This window comes from Bidens hawaiensis, unplaced genomic scaffold, assembly GCF_021521415.1.
Source record: "Bidens hawaiensis isolate Kalapana, Puna unplaced genomic scaffold, B.hawaiensis_p1.1 tig00014033_1, whole genome shotgun sequence".
Classification (NCBI taxonomy): Eukaryota; Viridiplantae; Streptophyta; class Magnoliopsida; order Asterales; family Asteraceae; genus Bidens; species Bidens hawaiensis.
In genome coordinates, this window is record NW_027492204.1 from 557,722 (window position 1) to 567,880 (window position 10,159).

Sequence of the window (10,159 nt, forward strand, 5' to 3'; positions counted from 1 at the left end):
CATATTTATTCTCTCTCCTACATTGACTTTTTTGCCAGATTTAATCTCAACCACATATTCCAATCCATTTAATTAAATGTGTGGCCTAGAATTGAGTTCTTAAGTTCTTAAAACTCAACATGGTTCTCAAAATATCCCTCCCCTATATATATATATATATATATATAATGAATTCTTTTTTTATGATTGTTATATAATTATGTTTTGGTAGCACCTCTTAAAAGTGAACCTACATGTGACTAGCCATAATGATAATAGCTTAACCGATGTATTTTAGTATAACTCATCATCACATCATGATATCTTATAAACATTTTTAGCCCGATAATTGACATGACTTTTAACATACATAACAAGGACATTGTTGGTTTTACTTACTTTCTATTATTAATTTTCAAAAGTCATACTTTATTCGCAAAATAATTAAAATGAAATGTATGCATGCTTGCAGTACCTAAAGGAGAATATTCATTTAGATAGACACAAACCGAGCGTCACAATTCGCTCTCTTTTAGAATCAGAATCAACACTAACCCCCCCCCCCCCCACACCACCACAACCCACCAACCCACAAAATGCCTATAAATATGATCTTCACTCATTTCACTTAGGACAAACACATCCTTCTTCAAGTGTTTCCTACACCTTTCTAGCTACAAAATCTTACAATTCACATTTCAAGAACAAAAGAAATGGAAGGAAAATTAGGACGTTTTGCAAGGTTTTTCCTCTCCGCGAAACCATATATCGCGATGATATGTTTACAATTTGGCTATGCGGGTATGAATATCATCACAAAAGTGTCATTAAACCGTGGCATGAGCCACTATGTTCTTGTTGTTTATCGTCATGCATTTGCAACAGCTGCGATTGCCCCATTCGCCATTTACCTTGAAAGGTAACCGTTCATAGTCTAAACTAAATACTATTAAAAAGGATGCATACAACAAGTTTTTTATTTTTTATTTTGTTCACATGTGAAATATTCTACTTTTGTGATTGTAGGAATATTAGGCCCAAGATCACTTTCTCAATTTTTATGCAAATGTTTGTCTTGGGACTTCTTGGACCAGTTATCGATCAAAACTTCTACTACGCCGGATTAAAGTTAACATCACCAACCTTTTCTTGTGCTATGAGCAACATGCTTCCTGCAATGACCTTTGTTATGGCTGTCCTCTGCAGGTATCTATCTACTGGACTGTATTATCTGACTAGTGTTTATTAATATGATTATCTAACAAAGTCAATTGTTTTATATAAAGGATGGAAATATTGGACATTAAGAAGGTTAGGTGTCAAGCAAAGGTGATTGGAACCATAGTGACAGTAGCAGGAGCCATGTTGATGACACTTTACAAAGGTAATGTGGTTGAGTTGGTTTGGACCAAGCATGTACACCCTCACTACGCCGAGACAACTTCAGCAGCATCCGGATCATCCGATAAAGATTGGGTTGTGGGATCCATTCTTCTTATTATTGCTACTTTTGCATGGGCTTCTTTTTTCATTCTTCAGGTATTACATATATATAAAAAATTAAAAATCACCTCATAAATAAAAGTTAATTAGGAAGCTAAATCAATCATTATGAGACAAGTTTTATTTTCATGCAACATCTTTGTACTTAAGATTTTTGATTGCTTTTGCAGAATGTGACAATGAGGATATACAAAGCACCTTTTTCGCTCACCTGTTTGGTGTGTTTTATCGGAACTCTACAGTCCATTGCTGTTACTTTTGTAATGGAACACAAGCCTAATGTTTGGAGTATTGGTTGGGATATGAACCTTCTTGCCGCTGCTTATGCCGTAAGCATCTCTCTCTTTTTCTATATACTGGGACGTGTTCCTTTCAGAACCAGTATTATGTTGAGAATTACGAAAATCACATAAAGCATTTGTGTGTTCTTTAACAGGGAATTGTGTCATCAAGCATTGCATACTATGTACAAGGTCTAGTAATGGAAAAGAGAGGACCAGTTTTTGTGACCGCTTTTAGTCCTCTAATGATGATCATTGTTGCCATCATGGGTTCTTTCATTTTAGCTGAAAAGATCTACATGGGAGGGTAATTAACTTATCATGACTTTTTCACTCTTACTACTTCATAATATAAGTGTAAGTGTAAGAATTTTTTTATTAACTTAACGATTTTTTATTTTTTTTATTTTTTGTAGTGTGATGGGCGCGGTATTGATAGTGATAGGATTGTACTCGGTCCTATGGGGGAAATACAAGGAGCACAAGGAGAAGGAGTTGGCTGAAGAGATCATGGACCCTGTAAAAGTTGCTTCAGGAAATAACAATAACATGATGGTGATCGAAGATGTTGAGGCGAATGACATTGAAATGCAAAAGAACGAGATGAACAAAACATCTGCGCCCCCAACGATCGCAATCAGTTCGTCGATCTCAACACCGACAATGATAGCGGTGCAGGCACCAAAAGTGTGATTTAGAAGTGAACTAGTTTATTGAGAGTTTGGAAAAAAAATAATGATGGACTAAATATGTACAACTAATAGATCAGGGGGTTGAAAGAAAGAAAAAAGCAAGGGCTTTTTTTGTAATTTTGGTTTTTTCTTAAGTAATGTTTTTCTTTTTTAATGTTTCTTTTGTGGAAGATTAATGAATTGAAGATTCCATGGAATGCAAATGAGATCTTTGTTTGAGAACAAAATTTGTTGTTTTTTTCTGCTGACGCCTGATTCGGATCCCACTTCAATGTTAGTGTTTGATGTTTGTAAATCCATTTGTTGCAACTCAATCAATATATTTAATTTAATTTAATTAGTATAATAATAAGAAAAGTAGCATATGTCATATTTTGTTATAATAAACTATCATTATATATCATCTAAATTTCTAAAATCATATTTAAACAAATAAATAAACATATGCATAGTAACCCGTAATTTCTAAATCATATTAATTCACAAGCAGTAAATCGCTTGTAACCGACTACTTCTTAAATTAATCCCACCAACTATACGATAAGTCCATAACCAGCTCATTCCACCCGATTAAGTTAGCAAAATATACAACTTTTACTACAAAGGTTCTTTATTTCTTAAAACATGCTATGGAAAAATTCCAACCAATTTAGATACAATCAATAAGAATTGGTCACATAACCTCCTTGGGCTACGACGGCTACACTAAGGAAGCAACTTGTGAAGTAAACTTTTTGCGTATTTGCATTACCTTTTGGAAATTGAGTGAGTTTACATTCTAAGGCATTTAGGATGATATGCAGGCATCAACTGGATACACGGTTTTTATTTTATCATGTTTCTGTTTTATTCTTATATATTGAAGTGGCCGACGTTTGTTTTATTGGAAACCACCTCATCGATTATATATTCCGATTGTTGGATTCATACACCGTACCATCCATAACACATTGGCATCTTTCACTTGTCTAATGTCGAATCCGAACTTATTTAAGCCTTTGACAAGGCATACACACAAAGTAAAGAGACAAATGCTTGGAATATATGCTCATTTTGCATCATTCAAAAATAAGATAAAACCATTATATCTCATATGAAATGGTAGAACGAATTGAATGTGAAGTTTATATTTAGATATAACATACTTCAATTTTCTTATCATAAATGTACACTTGGTTTTTTTGTTTTTTTTTTTCATTTTCAAATCCATAATAATCAATTCATCCATATTGCACCTTGATTCAAATCCATAACTGTAATTGTAGGTGTATGGTACGTCAACCACGGTATGACCTTTCATTTATTACATAATATATTATGTTTATTACATTATTATTATTGTCTACTAATTAGGTCCATTGGGCTGAGGGTTTGTGGAGGTAACCTCTAACCGGGTCTGGCCCAATAAAGGTTATGGTTCATGATGGTAGTCATGGAGTCCCTATATAAGGAGCCTTTATCATTCATTGAAAGGACCTTCTCTTGGACCATTGGCTCCCACATATTTTTGTGTCTATAAACAAGAGTTCATTCTCTTAGCACACCTCCACTCCCCCATTTTTCTATGGCAGATCTGAGCAACCGGAGAAGAAGATCAAGGCGTATCGTATCAGCAGTTAACCGTATCCTACCCTGTTGACTCATCGGATCTAGGACCCGTTAAGGGGAGTAGATCCATGTTTCTTCAGTAATCAAACTCTAATTCGATCAAGAATATATAATTCCACATACGATAGAAAGTTATTGATTGACGTACAACAAGAACTTCAACATACATACAATATGTTGTACCTTGCTATCGAAATTAAATGTCTTTCCAATGAATGTTTATCTTATTAATGGAGGATGCATTTTAAGAGCGTCAAATTGCAGGTTTCTCATATATGCATAACACGAACAACATTTTACATGCTTTTCTATCGAACCAGACTGAGAAAATGTGCAAAGCGTGTGTTGTTTTGAAGTTTTTTAAGGTGTGCACAAATATCATATATGGTAGTCATTAAATTTGCACCTTATGGAGGCGTATAAGGTTAAAGAAATGTATATTATATAAGAGTGATTTAATTTATTGTAATATGGCATAAAAAGATGAAAGAATACACTGTTTGACGAGTATTGGGGGAGTGTCATCAACTGATGGCCATAGCTCTGTGCTAGATAGTAGGTTAAAAGTATATGGTCATGAGTAGGTCTGTAAACAAACCGAATGTTTGGTAAACTGTTCATGAACTGTTTGGTGGAAAGTTCGTTCATGTTCGTTTATTTAATAACGAACAAACATGATCAAAAAAATTGTGTTCATTTAATAAAACTTACAAATATGAAGACATGTTCCGTTCGTTCATTTATGTTAATGAACGTTCGTGTATTTGTGTTCGTTTATATATGTTTATTTATATATGTTCGTTTATGTATTAATAGAAAATAATTAAATATTATATGGATATGTCATCTGCTTACATGTTTTATATTTGTTAATTTATGTTCATTTAGGTGTTTTTAGTTAAGTTCATTTATGTTTGTATGTGTTCATTTACATTTGTTCATATATGTTAGTTTAACTTTGTTTTGTTATATTCGTTTAGATTTTAAACAAATGATCATAAATGAACCCAAATGTCCATTTTTAAATAAACGAACATGCATATGTATTTGTCCGATTAAGTGCCTGTGTTATTTTAAAGTTAAATGGACGAACACGAACATGCCCTTGTTCATGTTCATTTGACTCGTTTACAAGCTTTCATTATTCATATTGATTAGTACATCGATTTCAATCTCTAGACTCTACGATTTTATTTGTGTTCGTGAACCGTTCGTGAACACGTTAATTTCCTTAATGAACGATCACGAACATAAAATCTCGTTCGGTAAGTGTTCGTGAACACTATATTTTCTTAACGAACGAACATGAACAAGGTCTTGTTCGTGTTCGTTTACAGCCCTAGTCATGAGGTATACTCTAACCCCAACATAGGCTAGGTTAAAATGATATGACACTTTAAAGATGGATTAAACCACTCCCCACTTGTGTTAAATTTGTTAAAAATGGGCCTTGGATTATGTTTTTAACGGGTTAAATGGCAAAGAACTATATATTAAATTAACAATTAATAGAAGTGAGAAAAAAGTTCAAAGGATTAAACCATGTTTCGAATTTCGTATAAGAAACGTAAACCTTTCTTGTCTAAATATTTCAATAACACATCGTTAGTAGATAATCTATGTGTTAGCTAGTAACACTCCTAAGTATTCACGTCTAGTTTTACCTGTTACTTTGTTATCTGAAATTTAGTTTTGTGATCTTGTAAATAACTGTTTTTTGTGAAAGAAATGTATACAATAACTTCTACTATTATTTATCTATAAAACAAGTATTTTAAGCTCGCGTTGCCGAGCGGTTGGTTACTACGCTTAGGCTTTGGTAAATGATCATGTCGACTCAATTCTTTTCAGCACTTTTATATATACCTGTAAGATATAAAACATTAATTACTCTTAATTAACCTTAGTTATGATCATATGATGTGTTTAATATGCTACTTCAAATGTTATAAGCATGGTAGGATATCACAACAATAATGCAATCACCACTTATTGTTATAAAAAAATCATTATGCTTAAAAAGTTTGAAAAAAAAATAGATGCTAAGTATATAATATTAAATTGAGATAGGGAAAAAGGTGAGTGAAGAAATGATTTGTACGGTTAAAAACTTAATGTGACATGAGTAGATTAATAAGAGAGAAAATGTGAGAGTATATGATATAAGTGTGTGGTTGATATTGAAAGATTTCATGAATAATAACTTTAATGATTATATGAAAAACTGGTTTTTTAATATATATATATATATATATATATATATATATATGTATGGGATGGTTCAAGAGAGAAATGATATTATTGTAAGAAATGTAAAAAATGAATATGGACCACTAGTTTTGTTGTAAGTTTTAAATGTTTAAAGCTAAATAGAGAAACTATTAATTATTTTTTTTCTTCAATTAATATAACTAATAAACCATAATACTTATTTATTTAATTAATATAACTAATTAAATTATTATGATTAGAAAATATTAATAACTCATTTATTTTTATAACTTACTTTTTGTTTCTTGAATTTTTATTCTACACAAGTATAATTTATTCATACATTAAAATTTCTTTTTATCAAAAACTAATTTCTTTCAACTCAATATATTAATATCCATCAACAAATAGGTTATATAACTTTGTGTAACCTGTATATTTATTGAACTTAAATACGTTGATATATGTTAATATATTGAGTGAAAATTATTTTTTTAATATAAAGAAATAAAATGAATAAATTGTATTTATGTTGAATAAAATGAAGAATGTGTAAATAAAAAATAAAACTAAAGTAGTGTTTTTATCTTTTTAATTATTAGAGTTAAATTAGTTAGATATATTAATTAGAGATATTTATTATGGTTATACTAGTTGTATTAATTGGAGAGAGAGTGTGCATTTATTGTTGCATTTACATCTTTTTTAATTATTTTTAAATATTTAAAACCTAAAATAAAACTAGTGACTCATATTCATTTATCTCATTTTTTGCAATAATTTGATTTATTTCTTGAACTTAAACCTATATATTATATATATATATATATATATATATATATATATATATATATATATATAATTGATTTCTTTTGAAAACCACTTTGAGTTTTAAGAACTCGAAAGAACTCAGTGTAACGATTTTTTTTTCGAATTTTTTTTACACATGCGTAATATATGTAAGTTACATACACGTAAAAAATTACATAACTTTTTACGCACCGAGTCGACTTTTTACACATGTGTAACGGACGTAAAAGTTAGTGTAACAACTTACATATTTATTCTCTCTCCTACATTGACTTTTTTGCCAGATTTAATCTCAACCACATATTCCAATCCATTTAATTAAATGTGTGGCCTAGAATTGAGTTCTTAAGTTCTTAAAACTCAACATGGTTCTCAAAATATCCCTCCCCTATATATATATATATATATAATGAATTCTTTTTTTATGATTGTTATATAATTATGTTTTGGTAGCACCTCTTAAAAGTGAACCTACATGTGACTAGCCATAATGATAATAGCTTAACCGATGTATTTTAGTATAACTCATCATCACATCATGATATCTTATAAACGTTTTTAGCCCGATAATTGACATGACTTTTAACATACATAACAAGGACATTGTTGGTTTTACTTACTTTCTATTATTAATTTTCAAAAGTCATACTTTATTCGCAAAATAATTAAAATGAAATGTATGCATGCTTGCAGTACCTAAAGGAGAATATTCATTTAGATAGACACAAACCGAGCGTCACAATTCGCTCTCTTTTAGAATCAGAATCAACACTAACCCCCCCCCCCCCCCCCACACCACCACAACCCACCAACCCACAAAATGCCTATAAATATGATCTTCACTCATTTCACTTAGGACAAACACATCCTTCTTCAAGTGTTTCCTACACCTTTCTAGCTACAAAATCTTACAATTCACATTTCAAGAACAAAAGAAATGGAAGGAAAATTAGGACGTTTTGCAAGGTTTTTCCTCTCCGCGAAACCATATATCGCGATGATATGTTTACAATTTGGCTATGCGGGTATGAATATCATCACAAAAGTGTCATTAAACCGTGGCATGAGCCACTATGTTCTTGTTGTTTATCGTCATGCATTTGCAACAGCTGCGATTGCCCCATTCGCCATTTACCTTGAAAGGTAACCGTTCATAGTCTAAACTAAATACTATTAAAAAGGATGCATACAACAAGTTTTTTATTTTTTATTTTGTTCACATGTGAAATATTCTACTTTTGTGATTGTAGGAATATTAGGCCCAAGATCACTTTCTCAATTTTTATGCAAATGTTTGTCTTGGGACTTCTTGGACCAGTTATCGATCAAAACTTCTACTACGCCGGATTAAAGTTAACATCACCAACCTTTTCTTGTGCTATGAGCAACATGCTTCCTGCAATGACCTTTGTTATGGCTGTCCTCTGCAGGTATCTATCTACTGGACTGTATTATCTGACTAGTGTTTATTAATATGATTATCTAACAAAGTCAATTGTTTTATATAAAGGATGGAAATATTGGACATTAAGAAGGTTAGGTGTCAAGCAAAGGTGATTGGAACCATAGTGACAGTAGCAGGAGCCATGTTGATGACACTTTACAAAGGTAATGTGGTTGAGTTGGTTTGGACCAAGCATGTACACCCTCACTACGCCGAGACAACTTCAGCAGCATCCGGATCATCCGATAAAGATTGGGTTGTGGGATCCATTCTTCTTATTATTGCTACTTTTGCATGGGCTTCTTTTTTCATTCTTCAGGTATTACATATATATAAAAAATTAAAAATCACCTCATAAATAAAAGTTAATTAGGAAGCTAAATCAATCATTATGAGACAAGTTTTATTTTCATGCAACATCTTTGTACTTAAGATTTTTGATTGCTTTTGCAGAATGTGACAATGAGGATATACAAAGCACCTTTTTCGCTCACCTGTTTGGTGTGTTTTATCGGAACTCTACAGTCCATTGCTGTTACTTTTGTAATGGAACACAAGCCTAATGTTTGGAGTATTGGTTGGGATATGAACCTTCTTGCCGCTGCTTATGCCGTAAGCATCTCTCTCTTTTTCTATATACTGGGACGTGTTCCTTTCAGAACCAGTATTATGTTGAGAATTACGAAAATCACATAAAGCATTTGTGTGTTCTTTAACAGGGAATTGTGTCATCAAGCATTGCATACTATGTACAAGGTCTAGTAATGGAAAAGAGAGGACCAGTTTTTGTGACCGCTTTTAGTCCTCTAATGATGATCATTGTTGCCATCATGGGTTCTTTCATTTTAGCTGAAAAGATCTACATGGGAGGGTAATTAACTTATCATGACTTTTTCACTCTTACTACTTCATAATATAAGTGTAAGTGTAAGAATTTTTTTATTAACTTAACGATTTTTTATTTTTTTTATTTTTTGTAGTGTGATGGGCGCGGTATTGATAGTGATAGGATTGTACTCGGTCCTATGGGGGAAATACAAGGAGCACAAGGAGAAGGAGTTGGCTGAAGAGATCATGGACCCTGTAAAAGTTGCTTCAGGAAATAACAATAACATGATGGTGATCGAAGATGTTGAGGCGAATGACATTGAAATGCAAAAGAACGAGATGAACAAAACATCTGCGCCCCCAACGATCGCAATCAGTTCGTCGATCTCAACACCGACAATGATAGCGGTGCAGGCACCAAAAGTGTGATTTAGAAGTGAACTAGTTTATTGAGAGTTTGGAAAAAAAATAATGATGGACTAAATATGTACAACTAATAGATCAGGGGGTTGAAAGAAAGAAAAAAGCAAGGGCTTTTTTTGTAATTTTGGTTTTTTCTTAAGTAATGTTTTTCTTTTTTAATGTTTCTTTTGTGGAAGATTAATGAATTGAAGATTCCATGGAATGCAAATGAGATCTTTGTTTGAGAACAAAATTTGTTGTTTTTTTCTGCTGACGCCTGATTCGGATCCCACTTCAATGTTAGTGTTTGATGTTTGTAAATCCATTTGTTGCAACTCAATCAATATATTTAATTTAATTTAATTAGTATAATAATAAGAAAAGTAGCATATGTCATATTT

At 31.9% G+C, this 10,159-nt stretch overlaps 2 protein-coding genes across 2 annotated transcripts; both read left to right on the top strand.

Moving 5' to 3' along the window:
* Positions 1 to 622: 622 nt before the first annotated feature.
* On the top strand, positions 623 to 2,582 carry LOC143545738 (WAT1-related protein At5g07050-like). Its single transcript, XM_077037564.1, has 6 exons — positions 623 to 898; positions 1,006 to 1,185; positions 1,266 to 1,518; positions 1,653 to 1,811; positions 1,919 to 2,070; positions 2,180 to 2,582. The coding sequence occupies exons 1-6, from the start codon at positions 693 to 695 to the stop codon at positions 2,454 to 2,456; spliced, it is 1,227 nt and encodes a 408-aa protein (XP_076893679.1). The 5' UTR covers positions 623 to 692; the 3' UTR covers positions 2,457 to 2,582.
* A 5,369-nt stretch (positions 2,583 to 7,951) lies between these two features.
* LOC143545739 (WAT1-related protein At5g07050-like) lies at positions 7,952 to 9,916 on the top strand. Its single transcript, XM_077037565.1, has 6 exons — positions 7,952 to 8,227; positions 8,335 to 8,514; positions 8,595 to 8,847; positions 8,982 to 9,140; positions 9,248 to 9,399; positions 9,509 to 9,916. Exons 1-6 carry the CDS (start codon positions 8,022 to 8,024, stop codon positions 9,783 to 9,785), a joined length of 1,227 nt encoding a protein of 408 aa, XP_076893680.1. The 5' UTR covers positions 7,952 to 8,021; the 3' UTR covers positions 9,786 to 9,916.
* The last annotated feature ends 243 nt before the right edge of the window (positions 9,917 to 10,159 follow it).

Excerpts from the sequence above, each read along its gene's own strand:
- LOC143545739 (XM_077037565.1), top strand. The coding sequence starts at position 8,022 with ATGGAAGGAAAATTAGGACGTTTTGCAAGGTTTTTCCTCTCCGCGAAA. Across the intron at positions 8,228-8,334 it reads TTCGCCATTTACCTTGAAAG|GAATATTAGGCCCAAGATCA; the intron begins GTAACCGTTCAT and ends TTGTGATTGTAG. Across the intron at positions 8,848-8,981 it reads CTTCTTTTTTCATTCTTCAG|AATGTGACAATGAGGATATA; the intron begins GTATTACATATA and ends TTGCTTTTGCAG.
- LOC143545738 (XM_077037564.1), top strand. The coding sequence starts at position 693 with ATGGAAGGAAAATTAGGACGTTTTGCAAGGTTTTTCCTCTCCGCGAAA. Across the intron at positions 1,519-1,652 it reads CTTCTTTTTTCATTCTTCAG|AATGTGACAATGAGGATATA; the intron begins GTATTACATATA and ends TTGCTTTTGCAG. Across the intron at positions 2,071-2,179 it reads GAAAAGATCTACATGGGAGG|TGTGATGGGCGCGGTATTGA; the intron begins GTAATTAACTTA and ends TATTTTTTGTAG.